At 36.2% G+C, this 24,654-nt stretch overlaps 1 protein-coding gene across 4 annotated transcripts in view; it reads right to left on the minus strand.

Moving 5' to 3' along the window:
- Nucleotides 1-12: 12 nt before the first annotated feature.
- The window catches only part of hth (Meis homeobox homothorax), a 446,666-nt gene continuing 422,024 nt past the window's right edge, over nucleotides 13-24,654 (minus strand). For 2 of the 4 annotated variants that reach the window (XM_018505263.1, XM_018505259.1), the window contains exons 12-14: nucleotides 24,326-24,384; nucleotides 1,424-1,589; nucleotides 13-749 (exon numbers count right to left, since the gene is read on the minus strand). In XM_018505263.1, coding sequence (XP_018360765.1) covers nucleotides 1,426-1,589; nucleotides 24,326-24,384 — 223 coding nt within the window. In that variant the 3' untranslated portion in view covers nucleotides 13-749; nucleotides 1,424-1,425. Of the gene's footprint in view, nucleotides 780-1,423; nucleotides 1,590-24,325; nucleotides 24,385-24,654 lie in introns of all 4 variants that reach the window. The other 2 variants (XM_018505262.1, XM_018505261.1) reach the window with 2 other exon arrangements.

Genomic DNA, 24,654 nt, shown 5'->3' on the forward strand with positions numbered 1-24,654 from the left:
CGCGCGCGCGCGCGCGCGCGCGCACACACACACACACACACACACACACACACACATATATACTGCCATTTCGTTTGTCTTCTTCGTGTCTCTCGTACTCTCTTTTACCTCTTTTGCGTCGTCTGTGCATTGAACATATTTTCTATTCCGTGCGAGCATCGGGTGTGTATTTGCCTCTCCTTTTTTAATGTACATGCCCGCTAAATTGCCTATATATCACTTATATTTCATTAATATATCTCGATCGCGACTGTATTAAAATTTAACATTTAAATTCTTCAATCACTACAATATTACACCGCGATATTTGTACAAAGAACAATCACATGAATTTCTTCGCGACCGCGTCACTCTCGAGACCAAGCCGCGGCTTCATTCCCCTCGTCCTTTTTCCTCGCGTTCGTAGCCACTTTGCTTCGCCTTGCAACCGTCCTTCTTCCTTCGACGTCTCTACGATCTCGTCGGCCTCCTGCGGCGTTTCATCTACCTTGTCCTTTCTCTTTTAAACGGGAACTTGACTCTGTCCTTTTCTTTTTGTATTTTTCCCTCATCCCCAAGCACCCAAGTATCACGAATTTCGACGTGTGGCGTAGTAAGAAATCATCAAGACTGCCATGGTGATCGTCCTGGAGGTCACGGATCATCGTTGTCCCCCGATTCTGATCTACGCCAACTGGAGCACAGTAGGTCCATCACGCTTTTCGTGTTGCTAGAACCATCGTTTCGCCCATTCCATTTTGCAAGTACTCCTGAAACATCCGAGGTTGGCGATCCTCAGTCTAACGAAAATGTTATTTCGAAAATAATATTAAAATAAAATAAAAATATAAGACATTTTTAGATAGAAATAATCTATTTTATTCGTAACATTGATCAATATTTTTTTTTATAAAATCTTTCTCTGTCTCTTTAAAATCTCCCTCATAAATATATAATTAATTGATTGTATTATTTTTTAATATATTATACAAGCTAATTGGACACCTCAATGTTAAAACAGTCACATATCAAGTAAAAAATACAAATTTAATTTCTGTTTAATTTACTATATTGACTATGATAAATATTAGGGAGTGTGAATAGAAAAATATTTCCTTCTAATAGAAACAAAGTCTGCAAAAATTTAGTAAATAAGAATGAAAAATAAACAAATCTTGATATTGTGAACAGAAACTTTGAAATAATAATAACAATAATAAATAGATAAATTAAAAAAAATAAGCTAGTTTCTCTGGAGTAAAAGTGAACAAGAGAATTGCGCGATCCATTTCCCTAAAAATTTCAATTATAATAAAATTGATTTAAAAGTATTGACCCAGGACGGTAATGAGATGAAACAAACATATAAGTTAATTCATAAGGACACATACTATATCCAACGTGAAAAATTAATAATCGGGACATCAGTATAATATACACAAACCTTTATAAGTGATGTCCGTAGTATTCTGGATAATGATACTGATTGTGAAAGGTAGGATCGCCGGGCGGTCGGTGCATCATGCTGGCCGCCTGTCCGTCCATCATGTAGCCCATCGTCGCATCCGGACTGTATGCCCCACTTGGTCCTGCAGACAATGGTGGAAACACTACACATTACTACGGTTAGATCTCTGTTCCGTAATTGGCAGGCGGGTACTGGACAAGCTCGCCGTGACCCCTTGCAAAGTTCTCGAGGAACTCGAGACTTCGATGCCCACTCGATACTCAGTCTCCTCATGGCAAAGAGGTAGGATGAGGGAGATCGAGAGAAGCACGTATCGGGGAGCACGGTGAGCTGTGTGATGTGATTCACCAAAGTCACGATCATATCACTGATAATTTAAGAAGCTTATATCGTAAACTTTAAATATTCTTAACATTTTTAGCGAATTCTTTTGACTCATATTTTTGCATATGTTTAGCATATTGAAGAAAGAGGAAAAGATAAATTAGTTTCCTTTGAGATAATTTCTTGAAAGAAACGTTAATAATTTAAAAATATTAAATAATAAATATAAAAAATATATGAATGCACAATAATTGGCAAAAAGCGTTTAGCGCGGTAAGCGATTCGCAAATTATGTACCGAATTAAATTTAAAATAATACATAATTAAAATAATCGAATAAAATTATATTTTTATAACATAAATATATATATATAAAACTTAATGGTAATATTACTTATAATTTAATAATATTTATAATTCGCTCGTGACATTGGCAATCGGTGTGCGTGTGTGTGCGTGCGTGTCTGTGCCTTCTTATTGATATTTCGAATTATTGATTAAAAAATTCTCTTAATATTCTGGCGGTTGTAATAGTTTATTTTTTATAATCAGTATAACATCAATAATGCATCCAGTTGCTAACAACAGTCAGTATAAATAAATTACTGTGGTTTCTACTGTTACTAATGAAAAAGAAAATAAGAATGCATGCGAACAACAGATCACTATTAATTTCAGAAAAATATCGAAGGTGTCAAGTGCAACTGAGAATTCAATCTCATCCAAGTATTTCGATGCAATGTGACGACAGCTCTCCTCTGTTCTAAGCGATAATGGAACCTCGGGATCCATGGGAGACTCCCCTAGTTTTAATGTCGGTATCTTAATGTATATTGCCACGATAAATCAAGAGCACTGATTGCGTCCTACCCTCTATGCCAGTAAATGCTCAACCGAAGCTGACGACACAAGAGAGACAAAAACAGAAAGAGTGAGATAGATAAACGAATGTCGCTGAGGTCCGAAACACTGAGGGCTCGATTGCCACTGAAATGCTTCACGAAGCTTTTCATATGCTAAAATTTTCCTCCCTCAACTTATATTTCTCAATACTATATACAGTTTGCCACTGTAGATTTATCAAGTACATATACACGCATTAACTGTGTGTAATCTTCAAATAATATAATAGTTAAGCCATCGGTTCCTAAAAATCATGGAAAAGAACACCAATTAAAGTTTATACCCGTTAAGACAATTTCCATAGATACATATAATAATTACACAAAGCCTACAGATAGTATAAAGACACAGTCTAGTATATCGCGGTTCTCCACGGTTCGCTGAATTTTCCATCAGTGATTTGTCAAAAAACGGGAAGCCCGTAATCTCGCTTCCTCCTTTCCTCCCTCATACCCTGTTGTCTTTTTCTTCATCTTCTCGTCTTGCCGAGTTCTTCTGCTTCGCAAAATACGTCGCCACGGTTTCAAACGATCTCTCCGTGCTTTACTTTGCGAGCAACCAAATCGTAAATCACAATTATTGCAAGCATCCCCTTTCGTTCAGAATCTGTCTCTTTCTTCGGTTTTCTTATAGACTGTTTTTCAACTATGCGCAACGCTCTTCAATGTAACTGTTCCTCATTCCTCGTTGCTTTTTCAATGAGCATGTTCACTATAGATCCAATAACCTCGGTAACGCGAGACACTAAGGATAACGTAAATGTTTTCTTGACATTCTAAGGCCCAGTTTCACAACTGACGGTTAACTCTTAACCGAGGTTCAACTTATTCATTATCTCTTTTCAATTCTAGAATTGGAAAAAGATGAGAAATAAGTTGAACCTCGGTTAAGAGTTAACCGTAAGTTGTGAAACTGGGGCTAAAGCTGTTCAATAAACACAGAAATATATTTAAATATAAAAAGTATTATGTTATGATCGTATACTATCAGAGTATTGCAATGTAATGTTTTAGAAAAATTATGTTAAAAAGTATGGTATTAATTCTCTTTGCATCAAAATTTAAATTTTATAATAATCTAAAATTGCACTCTTCTTATACAAAGATGTAAGTTATATAAAGAAAAACGAGGTAATTGAACAGCTTTTATATAAAATAAATCAAGTGACAATGCTGCAAGCTTTCTAAGCTTTCGCGATAAAATTATTGTGTTCGGTACAAAAAAAATTACCAAGAGGTTTTATTCAAAGGAGATATCGTGTAATAACTCGTCTATATAATAAGCTCTATTTTTTCAATTTACAAATTACACGTAAAGTGCAATAGTGCCAATTTGTTTTTTATTTCTTATCAAAGAAAAGTCGAAAGATTATTACCGATTTCGCAACAGCACCGCAAGATTTAGATGCCGTTCCGAGCAGTGAAAATGTCTTGTACGGCATGCCGCATCTCGCAATGTACATATACGTCGTCGCGTGGAATGTAGCCGCATATAATAGCGACTACGATATTTCGCTAACGAGGGATGCGCGCTTGTAGTGTGATTAAACTGCGCTATAACGCAGCGGGGCATCTTGGGATAGCCGACAATATAGCCACTATATAGGAAATTAAGGAATCGTTCTTCTCTTTGCAACGTCGACAGAAGAAACTACGAAAAGAAACCCGATAGAGTAATGGCTGAGGGGAAACGGAAAGGTAAAATCCGGTAGTGTTCCCGCGAAGATTCTTCTCGCAAAGCCGTCCCTTTCTATGCTCGTAATTTAGACTCATGACGAAGCACAGCAAAGTATCTTGAAACAAGGTACAATAGATTTAATTAAATCAGAATTATTAGTACACGACAGGAAACTTTTTTGCATGACGATACAAACAACACTAAATAATAATATTTAATATAAAGTATAATATAGAGCCTTGTATGTATAATAAGATTCAATTCTATTGTTGAAAATAAAATTAAATATATAGATTTAATTTTGTTTAAACAATTTAAATATAGTTTTTGTTTTTATATTTTACGATAAATAAAATAATAAATAAATTACTATATATATATATTGTATGTGAATGTATTGATATTTATACATGCAATATTTTTAGATATAAAAAATTAATGGAAATAAAAATTCAATGATTAACTGATCAAATCTCGTACACAGTAATAGACAATAAAAGAAACCTAAATCAGATTTATCTTGAGATAAAATCGGAATCTATAAAATAATCCCGAGAATTTCTTGTGAATAAATTACGAGTCGTATTGTGGAGGATTAAAGATGAAGATCGCGTTGTCCGATCCTTTATATGAAACCTTTGAGCTATCGCCTCGTTACGCTTTAATTAACAAAGGCGAATTATATCGCCGACTATTATCGCCGTCTTAATAGCCGTTCTTATGACGTCGGAAATCCTCGTGCGGCTTTTCAGAGTCATCCGGGGAATTCGTTGATTCTCCGACGGGGGTCGGATACCGCAGGACGAAGAACGTTATTTCTGTCTCGGACTAAGTCAAAGTAGAGGGTCAATGATGAGGTTAGAGCCCACAGTGCAACGAGACCGCACGACGCTACGAAAAACGCCGTATGGCGTAATGCGATCAAGTTCCCCGATCGAGGTCAATTCACCGCTTGTATTTCGGTATCGTGTAAATCTACAATTCTACCAACTCCTGGCATGCGTGCCCGCTTATCGTCATACGAAACCCGTTGGGAAGCGCCCCGTATAGTATATTTCAAGCTATATATTGTGATTGCTAATTTACTTACAATTAGAATGATAAGATGGGCTATGAGATGATAGAAAATGAGGTAGTCATGTGTATATGTTAATCGTCACGGCTAATAATAAAGACATTACAAAAATATTCCATTCGCGATAAAAATACGTCTTCGATTATGGATAAATGATAAAAGATAGAAGAAACGTATTTGAGTATTGCGGGGTCTACAATAAAAGTCGTAACAGTCGTAGGGTCTTAAGTCGTAGAAAATTAACCAATCAGTCGATTATTCTTCTCATATTCTACTGTGATCTGTTAATTTTCTACGACTTAAGACTCTACGACTGCTACGACTTCTATTGCAGACCCCGCTTTAGTTTTGTTTCGTTTGTGTATTTACAACCATAAAATTTAATTACCGCCACATAATTATATATTAAAGAAAGAAAAAAATGATCTCAGAGAGAGAGAGAGAGAGAGAGAGAGAGAGAGAGAGAGAGAGAGAGAGAGAGAGAGAGAATTTTCTTTTGAACTATATAGCGAAATTTTAATAAAATTCTGTGGTAATCGAACGAAGCAGTTTGAATATTTCCTTAAATTCATTAAAGGCATTATCTTTATAACTAAATAAAATTTATTATCGACTCATTAACTTGCTGCCATAGCGACCGATGGAAGAGGAGCCTGGAATTGCCTCAAGGTGAATCTAATTAAACTTTCGCGACAGACTCGTTCGAAGTGGTGGAATGTCAAAGTTCGGCCGCGAAACGGAACTACTTCCTTCAAAACAGGAGAAGAAAATAAGTTAGGAGCTTAAGGATGAACTACTTCGTAAGAAGATATGTTTTCACGGTCTTCTAGCGTCGTTAAACTAAAATTTATATTAAAGCCAAAAAATTTCCTAAGACTTTTTAATGTTATTTAAATGATAATGTCAAAATATTATATACGTATTTAATTTCCAGTACAAATAATATCGTATTGTAAAAATTTCATTTAGCTTTTCCGAACGTTATTTATATAATGTCTACGACTTGACCAGAAGTTTAACCAGAGGTTTCATCAAATTGACTATGTTGGAGGAGGATTCGGAATTGCTTCTATTTCTTGAATTATCTCATTGCATTGAAGGGGACTCAAAAAAGGAATCAAAATGTCTGCACAGCTAAATTATTCATCCTTTGCAAATGCTATAATCCGATAATAATTATAATATTTCGACATTAATAACCATTGTAGCTCACAATTTTATTTGACTTGTGTGATATATATACCATAGTTTGAATATCGTCTAACAAAAAATTAAAAAAATTACATGAAAATTATATTGCTTAGAAGTTAATAAAATAGAGCGCGCAGGAATTTTAAAACTAGCTAACTATTCAAAATCCTTTTCAACGAATTCGGTCACGCAACACAGGAACAACATTAGTAGTAACTTATGGTTGCGGCCTGACCCACGTTTATAGTGGTAGGCGGAGGATCAGAGTTGAAGGTACGAAGGCGTGTAAGGTGGTCGGACTCTCTGGCTGCCACCGATGCTTCCTGGATGAGCGAGGAATCCTTACGGAGGTTAGTGGGTGGTGTTCTCCAACTTAGTTGGTGGCGACACGCCGAGTGTTCACGCCGAGTTTCCGTCCGGAGTTCCATCGGAGTTCAAGCCGAGTTCTCCTTCTCGCCGGAGGTTTCCTAGGTTCGATATAACCTGACCTAACGTTACCGACAGAGTTTCCAGGAGCTTTCGCGAAGGAGGGTGTTAAAACCGCGAACGGAGACGGAGAGAGAGAGAGAGAGGGGGGGGGGATAAAGTGGTAAGGATGCTTGCGAGGAAGAGAGCGAGGGAAACCATGATAGATATGAGCAGTCTAAGTAACAACCATCAGTTTCCGGAGTTCACCGTGGCCGAGTGCAGTAACGAACTTCTACTCAAGATTTAAAGGAAGCACCCAAGTTCCATCTCATCCCGACGACCCGCTCGGAATTGACGACTTAATTAGCGACCAAGCAAGGAGCGCTAAGTGCTCGACGAAAAGGTCCACGAAGAAGTACTTCGAAGCTGCGGCGTACCGGGACGAAGGATTAGCCGGTTAAACCGGGTCGGACAAATTGTTGGGTTTCACTTTCGCAAGGCTCTGTCTGACAACTCGTAACGCCTTGCGAATATTCATTTCATGACGCTTATTAATTCAATTACACTGATTATATATATATGGCATTCGATCAGATATTCTCGATTAAATGCTTTTTGCATGCGTATTTTATAACATTAATCCTAGCTAAAATAAACAAAATGTAATTATTTTATTGATAAAATACATTCGGTACAATATTATCAAAACCTTCGAAAATATTTCTGAACAGTTCAAATCTTATTTATCAGTAAGCAATTATTTGATATAATTTATAAATTGTAATATAATCCCCCCCCCCCCATGTATGCGTTAACAAAATAAACTTCCAATAAATTGAGAGCAAATTTACGCAAAGGTATACGTATTGCATAAACTTAAAAAATATATATAAGTAAAGAAAATAGTTAAAATTATGGGAAATAAATATATAACAAAATTCATTTATGCATATGACAAGAAAAATATAAAGCAAAATGAAAGCGAGGGAAATGTTCATGAAAAAAAGAGAGCAAGTAAAAAGAGCTATTGCAAACAAAAGAATGGATAGCATATAAAAGATAGAGAAAAGGAGAATGAGAAAGAGAGACAGATACAAAGGATAATATAGAGGGGAATCAAATTATAAAAATAGAATGTTTTTTATACATTCTTCACATTCGTTTTATATTTGGAATATAATTACGTTTGGATACAAAGAAAAGACAAATATTACGTAAAGATATATCTGTTTAAGTATGTAAAAGTAAATATATAAAAATATCAGAATTTAAGATAATCCTAAATATTAATGATTTTATGTTCTATTATTCTAATGGCATTTTTCAAAACACGACATATACATTAGTCAATATTACCGTGAAGACGTTTGTACGAAAGCAATAATATCCTTTGAGAGTCAAATTATCTCTTGGCAGTCGACGAAAGGAAAAATGAAGAGAAAAAAAAACGTAAAAGATCGTCATGGTTAACAGCGACGAAAGAATCCAAGTTTTACCTCTCCAAGTTTATACATATTTTTCTGCGAATAGCTTAGAGCTCGAGCTTCTCTTTCGCAAATTCCGACAGCTACCGACGGGACCACAATGATGACGATGGGAAGAAGACGACGAAGAAGCGATAGGCAGGCGGAAGGACGATTCGTCAGGCGGAAGTCGGAAATGTGCTCCGGAACCTTCAACAATCCCTCGATGAAACTATTGGTCATCCGCGACGCAATACCGGATACGCCGGATCTAATAACTCATCCGCCCTGCTGTTGCCTGGTCTCCTATTCTCGCTCCCCCTTATACTATCCTTTCTCTCTCTCTCTCTCCCCCTCTCTCTCCCTCCCTCCCTCTCCCTCCTTCCTTCCCTCTATCACTCCAACTCTCTATCTCTTACGTGCTATCCATGCTTCGCTTGTGTCTTTTTTTTTGTATTAGGTCTCTGTACGGGCTCTCTTTTTCTCCTCGTTTCCACGCATTGTTCATTTCGACGGTGGTTGTAGATAATGTCGTCGAGTCGGAAAATAATATCGGTGTCGTAGCGTCGTTGTATTGTGACTTAATAACAATGTATTTGTGTTGTTTCGGCGGCGTTACTATTGTTGAAGCTGGCGTGATCGTAAATGCTATGATTAAAACGATAATGGCAACAATTGCGGAAATCGTTTGGCATTGTTGCGCATCGCTTGTTCGGATTTGCGTCGCATTGTCGAAACGCGTGCCGTAATTTATACTGTATATTTCTGACGCTATATATATCCGTACACCAATGTCAAATATAATAATAGTGACGCGGTATAATAATAGTAATAATGCATACAATTATAAAGTACAAAACATGATATATCGCTTAATTTGGATTTATGTGGAAATCTAGATTTTATAATTGTGTATTGTGATGGAGATATATACAATATATATATATTTACATTTTTTAATATGTGTGATAAAACATTTTACAAATAGCAAATACTATATGGATTACATCCAAGTAGGATTAACTGCAATAATTAATCTCATACTGTATATTAGTATTAAATGATAATATGTCCGTTTGCACATGCTCGATGGTCACAACGCCAGCATATGTCATTGTGTAGTCTATCTGAAGTAAAATTAATCCTCTCAATTCAGTTCATGTTAGGTTGTGTCAGTAGGATGTCTACCACAATAAAATCTAAAACGTATCGTTGACGCAAATCCACGAAGGGCAATCTTGACGCGCCTTGCCATTCGAATTTCAGTTTTGCTCAACATGTTCTCTCTGGGGTGAGCCGGTAGTGTGATATACGACGCGACGTAATTGCAGGAATTTAATCAATCAGAGATATACCCTGGCACGAGTAAAAGATACGCGGAGTAACCATGGCAAGCCGAGTTAAGCCCTCCAGGAGTCTCATTTAAGATAAACCCGACCGACAGAGGAGCGAACGAGAGTAGAAAGGAACAAAATCACCACCGCCGACATTGTCGTTGTCCTCGCCTTGGTTAGATGATAAAACGGTAGGACTACTATCCTAGATTCCGTACTATCTCCTCGACTACTTCTCCAACTCTTATCCTTCTCGTCCTTCTAGCTCTTCAACGTCTTCGTTCTCATTCCTCTAGCTGGTACACTTTGCGAATCGCACGAAAACTCGCCCCCTTTTACCCTTTCCACCTATTCACACACAGGCATGGATCTGTATATGTACATGAAAATACTCGCCGGGGTTTCCTCTACCATCCTCCCGCGACCCTCTCTGATATATAGCCCTTCGGAGGTCGATGACTTCCGCTATTTTTCTTCCGCTGTCTCCAGCAAGCAACTTCCCTTTCCTAACGTCCACCCCGCGCGCCCAGCCGTTTCGGTTCTTTCCAACGTTCTCTACTCGTTCTACTCGAATATCCACTAACCGTACACGGACATCGATCGGCCCAGCTGCCGCTATGAAGCCCGAGCATATCTCATCCGCAGAACATTCAGAGAATGTTGGCAACAAAAATCAACGAAATCCCGCTCATGCTAGTGTTGGTTGCATAATATATTAAATAACAAAATTTACTGGTACGTAAAATTTCCATTGGTTTCACTTTTCCTTTTTCTAAATAATAATCATTTATGTAAGCTACTTCAATCACAATTTTATAAAGTTTGCATAAACTTTATGAAATTTTGAAAAGATTAAAAAAATAATAGGAAAGTTTAAATAAAATGAATGAAGAGAATGAAGAATAATTCGCAACAAATATAATAATTCACAGATAAATGTCGCAACAGCTATTTGGAGAATGACCAACGATCGAAGCATCGTGCAATAATGTGTCCTGTCCAAAAAAGCTCCAAAATTGAAAATAAACTACGGCATCGAGGCGAATATTGTGCACTAGCAGCTGAAAACAGTGCAAACAAGTCGTGCCGAAGTGGTTGGTAATGAATACATAAATCACGATTATTGCATACTCTTTTTCTCGGGCATGATGTTGGGTCGATAAATCAAGGAGAGAAAAGAAGAGAACGCGGAACATATGAAGCGATGAAGAAAGCAAAGAAGCTATTGCATTTATGGATGATCATCTTTGTGACAAGCCAAAATTAATTTGCTCTACTCTTCGAGTTAGCAATGGCGTTGGCATATTTTAACCCAGTTCTTTAACTTCAGCCCTTCTTCTATGGTGCACCCACACTATCGCGGAGTGACATAAATTTCTGTCAGTGATGCGCAGTATTGCGATTCACAAAATTCATCTGGTCTCCCCGATAAAACCTAATGAGTGCTCGCGGTTGACTGGCTCTTTAGTTGACGCGATAAATAATTAATGAACGAACGATACAGAGGGAGAGAATGTTTCTCGCACTATCCATAAACCATTTAATATTTATAAGGTTTCAAAACGTATAAAATACAATATTCTCTTTATGAAAGTATATATTATCTTATATACGTGCATAGAGTATTTAGATGTTTTAATTAATCCATGGGATATAAACTATAATAACTGACCTAGTCTACTACATTTCAAATAAATCTTTACTCTTCGTTTCCCAAACATCATAAAAAATCATTAATAACTATTAATATACTAACTACTTAAAATTTATTTTTTATTAGCAGCAATACAACAAAATAGTGATTACAGATTATTATTATTATCATCAAACTACAAAAAGTAGTAATTGTATTCAAAATTTTGTATTGTTTAAAAACAGATACTAATTTTTATATTCTGTTTGAATATACTGTGATGGTAAAAAAAACTTTATGTGTATATATATATATATATATACAAATCAATAAATCGTTCTAAGAATTTCGATAGTAATAAAGGTGAACGCAGCAGATCATAATATGACGCTATCATTAAAATTTAATATAAAACTATTAAATTCGCACCTGTCTCTGTATTGCTTTAACGAAGCCATGCGTCGCGCATTGAATTTGCCATTGTAGCCTAAAGTTTGATATCCGTGGATTATAGGAACCATCCTTAACAGTGTGAATAAACTGAGGTTATGAGAGCCACAAACGTCGGAAGTGTATCTTCTTACGACAGACATAAATAAACTCCGACAGTGGCTGGTCGTTTAAATGTCGCGAAGGGAAACTCCGTTTCGTTTCTCCTGAATGTGCAATATAATCCTCCATAAGTAACGATTCTCGTTGGCTTTTTCCAGGTCACAGGTAAAATCGATTTCGAGATCGATATCACACGATGTAATTACTTAGCGTGCCATTTCTTAATAGAACTTCGGCCAACTCGACCACTCAAAGTAGAGATGAAATGCATTTTGCAGACAACTTTATTTCACGACGCGCGGGCGCGAAACATCCGAGCGATGAGCGATAAAGATGCTTAATAGCCAGTCAGCTTCATCAATATATTCTTCCTGCGTTGAACTTGTTATCTGTTCTTAAGCGTGCCTGAACGAAGAGTAGCCTCTTTACGAGCTAAAGCGCTCCAACGCAATGCATATTTTATACAACATCCTTTATCAAGCTTGTTATAACTGCAACCAATGTGGCTGTATTCAATTGAATAGTCCATCAGCATCGTTAATGCACTACGTCTCGCAATCTAGCTTTTGCTGTATCGCGCAATTGATTACCGCACTGCAAGTTCTCACGCATTTCATGTATGTTTATAACATCGAGTTAATAGAAAGTAAAGTCTTTTGATGAATTTATTATTTAATTTAATGCATTTTTTTTTAGAAATTATCAATTCTAAACAAATGTTTTTTTTTTAATTTAAATTCAATTCCAATTAGTTTCTATTATTCATCTCAACGAGGATTGCGTCTAAACTTCAAAATAAAATATAATTTAACGATTTAATTCTGGAAGATTGTGATAAAAACGATTCATATATTCGACTTGAAATCAATGCTTAGTAAAAGTACTTAATAAGCCATCAAGCCGATATTTTCATGATACGAATCTTTTTCCTCTTTCGCTGATGCTGAAGCGGCAAATCAGCCAGGTTTCTTCCTGGTCGCCATTACCGTGGTAAAGCCGTGATGGCGAAAGTGGTCTAGGGGCAAACGGTCAACGAGACTGGAGATGAGATAGAACAGGCCATTATGGCTACGCCGATAAGATAGGGCCACCCTTCGTGCTACGTAGAAGCTTCAGCCTTCTGGGTATGACTTGATACACCGGACGCGATTCATGTCATGAAAAATCTCATTGGTGGAGTGGAAAGCGTATATGAAACAGGGGGGGCGGGAGGTAGGGAGGGAGAGGGGGAGAGAGAGAGAGAGAGAGAGGTTTGAAGAGTGAGGGAGAAAGGGCGTTGTCCAGCGCCCTCGAGAACTCGGACCTTATCTTTTCATACCGATCGTGACCGTCCAAGACTTCATTTCCGTGTCCGAGCGATTCCCGCCCTCGTGCCAATTTATATACCTATGCGTAACGAAATGGACCCTATGCTCGTTTACATAGAATGGATCAAAGTTCGGTAGTTAGGTTAGGCGATTGTGAGTTATTGTTACGTTCAGTCGGGTATTAACTGCCGGCAGTTTCTAGCTCTCGGTAATTACGCAAATGCAATGACGAATTTATTAAGAGGATTCTAAAGTCGTTTGTTTTATCGATTAACCATAAAAAATTATCGCATATATTACTTTCATAGATGCTTTCCCGACCGAGATAATATTTTTCGCAATAAATTTATTTACAGATTTTCAGCACATTAACATTTCTCTAATAAAATGCCTGATTGAGCATCAAATTATTACATTGCTTGTCAATTTAATTTGTGATATTATTACAGTAGTTTAATTGCGTTTTTAAGTCCGAAAAACTAATTCGACGCGCATTTCAAATAACTACATATATGTGGTATATAAATTCACATGGAAATTATTTAAGCATTTAAGATCCAGCTTCGACCGTTATAGACTTTAATTTTGACTTATTGTGTATTCACATATATATGGTCTTAAATCGTTTATTATTGTTATTTTATTCTAATATATTTGTTATTATCGTATAAATAGTGTAAATAGCATAACAATATTATACTTGCTTATACTATTCCTACTATCGACAATGTTTCTTCAGTTAATGTTTTGCAACAAAAAGAATTTGATAGGGCTTTCATCGAGTTCCTTTATGCGTCGAGCTCAACAAAATGTTGATACGAACAGAACGCAATTTCCTGCGTTAAGCCCGACAGTGTCCTGGTTATACTCTCCCCACGGTGCTGTATGGTAGCAAATAATAACATTTCTATAAGTCGGTCGTTTGTATTCGACGACTGGCGCGCATGAACCCCATTTCAATTAACGTATGATCTATGTCATATGAGGACCCGTTCTGGCACCTTTTGAACGTTAGGGCAGTAATGCGCGGGGGATCGGCTCTCTAAGTAACTCTATATCACGTCTACGTGACGCGAAACGTAGAGAAAAAAGAGCTTGGCGACGGTCGGTAGGGAACAACGAGGGAAGAAATCGTCTCTACTTGGACTCCATTCGATCGATCTCGTCCATTCTCTGCTCCTCCTTTTAGTTCAAACTTTCCTTCGATATTATTCTTGCGATAGTATGGTCGAATTTGCATTTAAATTCAATCAAAATCTGAATTATAAATCAGATTTGTCCGTGCAGTTAATTGTTTCTACTAATAAAAGTATGAAATCATAAATTGTACAGTTACATGAATAATAATTGCTAAGAATTAATTTTGTTCAGTTTATTTACACCTATATACTAAAGAACATATATATATATAAAAGTTTTCGACGCCTCTTGAGAAGTAATGGAAAATTTCGTAAGAAAGACTCGTACAAATAAGCGTCGCGATAAAACCAATCGCCCATTTCGGAGGAATCAAATGAGATCTGTCTCGAAATCGAACGCGTTCGATTTCGACGCATCAGCGTCAGAGCGCTATCGAGCAGTCCATGTCAGCGCCTCCGGTGACATTTTAGGGAATCCACCGTACAATTTCTCTCGATTCTCGACCCTAGAACATCCATTTTATTTAGCACGCCAGGGTCCACGGGGAACGTTAAACTCGACGGCGGAGCATTCTCTTTTTCTTCGTCGGCCGATATCCGATCAGTGCCAGCAGGAACGTTTACAGCGGGCTGGTATCCAGCTTCCTAAAATCTACTATCCTCCTCCTTTTTCTTTCTCTCTCTCGTTCCTTCAAGCCGGGCTAGCCGAGAGTTGAGACGAAAAGGGAGAGAGGATGACAGAAAGATCACCAATGTGCGAAGATAGACGGAGAAAAGTAGACGGTGAACTGTCTGGACCCAACCCGAGATGGACACAGAGAATCGCCATTACAAATTGACAACCTTGATTGATAGCTCTCGCGAAAGGGACGACGCCGGCCGATCCGGTGGTTGAGCAGAAGAGGAAGGATCACGACAAACAGCGAAGAAGGGAACGTTAAGGGGAATCAGGGGTTGAAAAAGACCAGGCTAAGGGGGTTGGAGCAACTTCGATGTGAGGAAAGTGGGAATAGCGGCCAAGTGAGATGGAGTGGATGCGCTATAGGGTAGACCGAGGCGAATCAGATCACGGGGTGAATTGGATCAATATAAATTTTGAGACAGTCGATATTTACCGTCAATTTTATTATTTTTTTGTTTCAGACGAGCTGTTTTTGACATAAAAAAGTAATCAAATTAACGACAAATATCAATTAAGTATCTCAAAATCTACATTAATCTGATTCGCCCTATGATCCAATTCACCTCGGTCTACCCTATGTAGGTTTAGTCTGGCCTAGCTCGTTCTGCAGATTCTGCTCCAAGAGATCTTTGGCAACCAGATAGTGCGTTCTGCAAACTAATACAGTTATAGCCATCAAAACGGACGAAAAAGGGAAGAAAGGAAAAAGAAGGGAGGGATGGGAGAGAGAGAGGGGGAGGGAGGGGGAGAGAGAGAGAGAGAGAGAGAGAGAGAGAGAGAGGGTGAGAGTGAAGGGATCGAACGACATTATCGAAACCGAGGCTCTCGGCGAGTCGGTGACGAATGGTCTGCGTCGACTAGATCTGCAGAGTACGATCCGTTCTTGTGCTATATCACTGGACACAACATTCGATGCGTTTCAAGCTATTGTACGATGAAAGTTTTGACGTACATTGAGGCTTTTTAATTCATCATGCAATTGACATGATCATAATCATTTTACAATACATTGAATATACTAATTGATTAACACTATTCATATATTCATATTGAAATAATCCAACAACTGGGCTAGAAGAACAATTTATCGGATCTTAAGTATGATCATCAGCTCATCTATAACAGGACAAGAAAACAAAGCGACATAAATGATAATCAAATTTTTATAAAAACGGTCGAAAAGAGGTAAATACAGCAAAAGAGATAAGATAATGCAAAAGTGATCAAGAAACGACGAAAAAAACAAACGCAAACGCAAACGCGATCACTTGTGTTATCTACGACTATGAACTCTTTTTTTGACCTCCGACTCCATCGTTAGAATGCGATGAGTAATAAGCAAAACTGGCAATTAAGATATTGTCGACGGACACGTCGCAACTGCTTTCTTTGAAAATTTTCTCATACACCTAATATAATGCGTACGCAAACGCCAACTCATAAAGTCGACAAATAGGCGAAGGAGTTGAATGCGCCTGAATGAGCGATGCTTATTGAGATTATAGCAGAGGCAATTCGTGGGAAGTCGTTTATTTTGTAAAGAAGAAAGAAGAGGATGGCGAGTCTCGTATACTTGGAAAGAGTAATTAACGCGCCGCGCAGAAACAAGCCGCGACAGAAATCAGTGAATAGATCGGTCATCGTTGCGATCACCGGTCTTACGTCAGTAAAGAGATGTAAAGACTAGAGATATATAATGACCTCATTGAGCGATTAATTAACTCACGTCGTAATTGGATACTATTTGTCGACTACAAAAAGGAAAACTGCTTCATTAAACATATATCGTTGTTTAATTATTCATTGCCGTGTCAAATATTAAGTTGAGCCTTGATATAGTGCATGGATTAAAATATATTAAATTTTATTTAATATTACTCTAATTATGTGTTAATGAAATTGCTCAAATTTTATTCGATGCATATTAAAAAAAAGCGTAACAATATATGTTCACTTCAATAATTTATAACAACTGAATTATGGTATAATTGGATTAGTACAATATAAGTATATTTCATTCGGTAATGACTCAATGGTCATCTTCAAGACAGAAGGAAGCTCGACAAATATACCTCGGCTGTATCGTTGCTATGGAGGTAGCAGACGCCTTTTATCGCGGTATCGTCACGAAATGCCCCGTACGGGCAGCTTTACGGTACTTCGGTGCCGCTGTTACGTTTTTACTGCGTCGTTCTGGCAGCACGTGAGGGAACGACGATTCTACCGGTGTTACCGACGCTGTAACTATATACAGTCTTGACGTTAGACAGCGCTGTACATGATATAGTGCATTGGAGTTCTACCAAAAAAAATTAAGTATATATAGGTTATTTCGGTAAATATTTTGGGATTAAAGTTACGGTCAAGAAAACGCGGAATTAATTTAAGGGAGTAATGTTGCTTCTCTTATATAATTGCAATTAAAAGTTTTTCTCACACCATTAAATACTTGCATTTTCGTTATATGTAGCTACCTTTAATCAATAAGCGCATTTTTTCGCAAACACGCTTTATATATTCTAAATTGACGATTACAATAGGTGTTATTCATATTTATTTATTATGCTTATATCAAATTTGATTAAATTTATTGTACGTTTCACCGTAATATGTATAGGGTAAAAGCAGGGAATATGGAATAGGGTTAAAAATGTGGAATAGGAGCTTTTGTTTTTAAATAAAATACTGCAATCGATGGAAGTTGTTGCAATTGCTGCTAAACGTATCATAACGAGCAATGAACTCGGTGGATAAGATGTATTGTTAGCATAAGCATTTGTTTACCTTTGTTGTGTCTGGAAATTTGAAAGCTTTATTAAAAAAAGTGTTTTCATAAATTGAAGGTAATATTTATATTACATAGACGCGTTTTTAATAATATTTCATGAACAATATTATGCTTAGTTGCGATTTCTAATTTGTTTATTACCACGAGAAGTCTTTATCATGAAAACATGCAGATAATAAGGAATATATCGAGGGTTGAGAATTGATTCTTATTGTGAAGAATAATGATTATTTTAGATGCTAATATTTATTTTGCATAATAATTTAATTCAAGATTTAACTTCGTTCTTTATTGTCTATGTTAAATAATATATTTTATTTTCTACGTATTATTGTACAATAAAAGCATGAATTATTTTTAAGTATATTTTGATCAATTTAATACATTTTTATATAATTTATTGCGTTACTTATTGCTATTCTCCAAATTTGACCGATATTCTTAAACCTCTTCCATTTTCATACTTTTTACTTTTTTATTAATACTGTTGTTGGACTTAAATTTTGGTAATTTTTATTTATTGGATGTTGTAGCTAACATATTTCTCAAGAGTTCTGCATTAATTTAAAGTCTTCATATACATTTATATCGGAGTAATGTTAATTTAAAAACCGGTATTTCATATTACCTGCTTTTACCCTAATTAATTAACTACATACGTCCTTAGTAAACCGGAAACAAAGATATGTTATCACACCTGATCTTGCACGTCGAATAACAAATGTCTATACGCAAGACTAATTACAAATGGAACTTCAGCAATTAAATTATCATTATTTCTATTGCGAGATGTCAGTGATAATATATTACGCTCGCTGTACTGTATCTTTTCTCCACTCTGAAGAATGTATCCTTCCTATTCTGGCATGGTTTCTCCGCACATATAAACCTAATAGAATCTCGCAAAAGGGATACACGGCGGCAGCTTGTATGTCGTAAAACGATGCGCCACCGGTTTATAGTTTATAGTTCGAGTGCTTACGCGGTCGTGTATGATTGAATGGAGGAGGATTTAAAAGGGATCACGCGCTTTTATGAGCGGTATTAGGAACGATAGTGTTAAAGCGCCGCGTGAGAAGGTTTACTGTCTACGTAGACGTGCACACAACTAATTTTACATTAATTTCAGCGAGCCATTCATTTGTTGCCGGATAAAGAATAACCATAATCCATTCAAACACAATCGCAATATATATAGTAGAACTTTAGAAAGGCTTACTAGAAAATCGTGCATAATTTTACTTTTTGATGATACGTTAACGCCGCATCGCCAGATCTATTCTATTTTTGACGCAAGGTAAAGGAAACTGACGATGAACCAAAGCGATAATCTCATCTATACATCGATTTTTATTTTATCCTTGCGCAAAAAAATTGTATGCTATTGTACACATAAAGTAATACAAATTAAGAATTGTTAGGAAAAATTTTTATGTAATAATGATTACCACAAAATCGTTACTCGTAATTTAATATGTCGACAATGTATTTTTCATTAATATTAAAATATTGGTATCAGAACTGCGACAAATATTACAGACAATATATGATGTACTTCATATGTGTTTTCAAAATATTAAACAACTTGCGCAACTCATCCCGAGGAAATAAAATGCGTGTTACAGTCTCCGTGAACGCAGATACGGATCTACAATCGTTAAGGCAAACGAGGTAAATCATAAAATCACCGATCGGCATGGTTTCTACAACCGATATCGGGATTGATAAGCGGGAATTCACGCGCACACGGAGTGTGTAACGCGCGAAACGTTAGTGCGCTCTTGTGCGCGGAATGCATCTCTCATCTCGGAATAATAACAATGCCCCACGGGCCACGAAGTCAATGTGGAGCAGCTGGGATCTACGTAATGAAAGTATGATTGATGATCCAACCGACGCGCATCATTAGCTCGATATGGAGGAGTGAACCGAGAAGGATATGCATGCTTGCAAGTTCCGACAAGTCGTGCACGAGCGTCGTCGACACCGTCGTCGTCTTAAGACGTATTTTGAATTAACGTTTGTATGATTCCGTTCTATAATAATAAAATTCTGTGCAGAATTCGCATGAAAAAGATTATGGCACAATTCGAAAGTACATGTGGACAGATAGCGATATGCTCCTAGAATTTCCGCGTAATTAATAAAGAAAGGATGAGGCATTTGACAAATACAAAACATAAAATATATATTTTTATATTTTATAAAAATCCCTTTAATTTTCTAAACAGATATGTTAATACATTTTTCTTTAATAGTATTTGTATAAATACTATTAGTATTTATACAAATATTATAAAAGTATTTGTATAAATTTGATTATTGTTTATAATAAAATTTAACTTTATGAATTAAAAAGCTTTCATAGAAATTAAATAATTTGCATTTACTAACCAATAAGATTAAATTATTTGAAAGTGTTTTTTGATCGATAGTATAAAAACACAATCGTTCAAAAGACAAATAACAATTTTAGCATCGCTATCAACAGATCACGAGGGACTAGAAGTATTTGAAAAAGACATTTATCTCACTTCCGTTGGAACAAAATCTGCCCTGGGGCCTAATGCTTCGGCTATTAAGCTTTAATGGACTGCTGATCGCCGATGGAGAGCAGAATAGAAGCAAGTGGGGAATAATACAGGCTGAATCTCTGAGGAATTGGAAAAATAGTTGAAATTGCGAATTTGATGGACCTTCACGACGTTTCTTGCGCTCTCTCTCTCTCTCTCTCTCTCTCTCTCTCTCTCCTTCATCATGTCCATTTCCATCCATGAAAATATTCCGCGTGTCATTCTCTGGCCACAATAATCGACTGAAACGTAGGGCAGCAGCGGGACGTCCTCGCAGAGCTCCATCGATTTCAATCGCGCGCAAAAGATGTACTCTTTCTAGTGAAACTGGTTTCCCAGTCGGAGAGTAAGCGAGAAAACGGAGGCGATGGCACCGGCAGGCGGAAGGAAGGGCTGAAAAGGTCGTGGGTTGCCTGTTTGCGGCACGATGGAACTGTGATCAGGATTGACTCGGGATGATAATCTGGCGTACACGGGTTTCCACTTTGCCCAATGCGAACGACGACGTTCAGGTCGCCGAGCTCTCGCTCTCCTCGTCCCTCGATACTCACAAGCCTCTCTTCCGTCATTTCCCTCGCGAATATCCCTTTAACTATCGCTCGAATTCACTGGTAATACATATGCGTCGCAATTATTAATATTGTTGATTCAGCTAAGAAAGCGTTTCGTCAGCAAAGAATAGCGTCGATGTCAATTTTTTATTATATATACATGCTGTATATATAATAAGAAAGTTTAATAAAGTGAAGCTTCTGAAATTTAATTCAGAAAAAATTTTTAATTGTGTCTGCGAAAATCTTATATTATAGGATGTTATTGTAACCATCAATTCACGCAAGTCTTATAACATTAATAACATTGATAACATACTCTTGTAAATTGGAATAAAATCAACTGAAGAACACAAAGACATTTATGATACTCACGGAGAAGAATCTCACAAAGGCACTTGAATGTTTTAGTACACGATACGTTTTCTATCCAGCATACAAAAGTACGGAAGCAAGCTGCGGGCCATCATTTGCAGAAGTCCGCGAGAAGCGTATGCGTCAATTCGAAGGAAAGAGGGAAGAGAGACAGAGAGAGGGAGAGAAAGAGAGAGAAGCATAAAAAAGAAGAGACCGATTCTTTGCTATCCCAGAGAGCACGTTTCGTGGATACGTTTGGATAGCGGATAAAGCGCCCCTAAAGCCCAGTTTCGACAGAGCAAACAACCCGTAACTCAGTGAGTGTTTATGAGGGGGTCAGTCGTAAAAATACGATGCGAATCGGACTTTCTTTTGCTTTCTTTCTCTGTATATTTCGACCGTTTAGTCGACTTACCCTCACCAAACTTTTCCTCGGGCATTTCTTTCCACGTCGCGGAACAAAGACACGGTTACGGATAAAAACGTAAGAGAAAGACAGGCCACGACCGATAGAGTGAGAAGAATTTCTACTGTGGCAACAGGAGCATGTTCCCTGATCATAAAACTCGGTCTGATCACCGCTACCAATTATCCCACCGTTATCCGAGTGTTATCCGAACGTTATCCGGAACGTTATCCACCTCTGCCCACCCGATACTCCACGGAAGAACCCTCTCACCATCATCCGAATCACTACCGATCCCTTGAACCCTAACCGAGAGAAAATAAGAGAGAGAGAGAGAGAGAGAGAGAGAGAGAGAGAGTGTGTGTGTGTGTGTGTGTGTAAGAAAGAGAATGGCTCTACCCTAAACACGAAGACCCGTTGTTGTCGCCTTTTACTGCAAACGAAGTGATTCTCTCCTCGTAAACGCGTCATCTTTACAGATTATTTGATGAAGGAATATATTTTCCTGATATATCAAACTTTCAATTCTCTCATATTGCTCCATCTTTAGTGAAGTTAATATAAGATTATTACAATAGATAAAAAAGCATTCTTATTTTATAAATGCTTAATATGTGATTGTAAACGCTAGATGTGGCTCAATTAAAAAATATTCTAAAACAAATTCTTTTTAACAAAAATTTCCTTATGTACAAAATTGCTTAGATAATTTAATTGAAATTGCTTAGATGAACTTAATACAATTGTTGATTTTAATTTAAGAGAATACATTCGAATATATCCTCATAGCGCATTATTCTCTTTTGCCCTGATTGTAATCACTATTAATTTTTATCCTCATAAATATAAAATTATGCATATGTGTATATTAATTACTTAGCACAAAAGAAATTTTAGTTCTAAAAATTTAGTTTTTATTTGTATGTTAAAAATTCTGTTAGAGAGAATTGACAGTTCGCGAGTTATCCATTTGCGTGAAATGAGACTTGATAATAATACTTTCTAAATCACAAAACGGAATGATTGTCGGACATGATATTAATCAGACATGCAAGAGAGAAGTGAAATTCAAATTTCCATCATAAGCGTGGAACGACTGATAATCGAATCACGAAGTGATTTGATTTCAGAGAGAAACGGCGGATATTGCGGATATACAAATATAATGTATACGATGCTAAAGGTTTCATTCGAGTTGAATGTTTCGTTTATTAAAGAATAATACCAAGAATATACTACGTAAAGACTGAATATTTATTACATGAAGTATTAAAGAGGTATTAGACGTGACTGTTGCATTAAATTGTCAACTATAATTATACTATACAACCATTCATAAATCATCAGCTGTTAATCAAGTTTCCATACTAACTGCTACCTTTAGTATGTAAAAAGAAAATGATAAAATACTTTATATTAATGTAAAATTATTGCATACTTTGTATTTATTGTAAAAATGACAACATTAATTTGAAATTCATAATCTGATTATTTCCTATAATAAATCAGACTTTTAAAAATACTATTTAAAAACAGTATCTTAAATAAAAAAAGATTACTTTATAATTGTATATAAATTGACATTAATGAATTTTTTAACATATGTATAATTAAAATGTATGAAATTTGTGTACAATTTTTTAGTTATTTGTTAAGTTTTCTCTCATTTTGTAATAGAAATCATAATAAATATTCATATTAAATGTAATAATAATTTTTCGTTAAAAATGAAACTTTATTGAAAAATTTAATAACATGGAACAATCTTAAAATGCACAAAAATTGACTTACTAAAGCACCTTAATAAAAAAACAAATTTCTTATTTAATTTAAAATAAATTATGTTAATTCATAAGCTATAGAAATCAAAGCCTTAAATGGTCTAGCTGGATCTTAAATGCTTGTATGATTCTTGTGTGAATTTATATACTACGTATGTAGTCCCCAGAAACGCGTGCCGAAATGATTTTTCGGTCTTGAAACGCTAATTCTACTAAACTACAGCAGTAATATCACGAGTTAAATTGACTAGCAATTTAATAAATTTTTGATACTCATTCGCATCTTCGAAACGATCTTAATAATGATAATAATAGCTTAGGACGCTCGCACGGAATGCAAGAAATTCGGGTTCGACTCCTGACCGAGATAATATTTTTCGTAATAAAAATTAATTATTTACAAATTTTAATACGTCCTTCAACATTATTAAGATCGTTTCGAAGATGGTGAAAAATCATTTCTGAGGACTACATACGTAGTATATAAATTTACACAAGAATCATGTAAACATTTAAAATCCAGTTAGACCGTTTAAGACTTTGATTTCTATAGTTTGTGTTATTACACACACATATACGGTCCTATAATATATTATAAAAATGAGAAAAGTAATACGGAAAATAAATAGATTCGTGAGATATAGTATCAGTAATAGATGGCACAATATTGTACGTGTCTCTTGTATTGTATGAGTGTGTGTAAATGTTTGTTGGCTGAAGTGGATTCGTCTTACCGGCTCGATTACTCTGGTCGATCATTGGTTGAACGATTCTACGTCTCGCGTTTATGAACCTGAAACAAACGAAACAAATCACGTTAATAAAATAATTGATTTTATTTAATAATTCATAATCCAAGATAATTTTTCAATACAGCAAATGTAATAATCGTTTAATTCTTAAAATACGATAATTTTTCTATATATTAGGGGAAAGTTGCTGAATGCGTACTGGTCACCTAAATCGTATCTCGTCGATATTTCATATTATTACGTAATATAAGCAACATTTAATGACAAAAATATGAACTAAATGAAAAATGAGTAATGTAGACAAAAATTCA

This window comes from Trachymyrmex cornetzi, unplaced genomic scaffold (genome assembly GCF_001594075.2).
Source record: "Trachymyrmex cornetzi isolate Tcor2-1 unplaced genomic scaffold, Tcor1.1 scaffold203, whole genome shotgun sequence".
Lineage (NCBI taxonomy): Eukaryota > Metazoa > Arthropoda > Insecta > Hymenoptera > Formicidae > Trachymyrmex > Trachymyrmex cornetzi.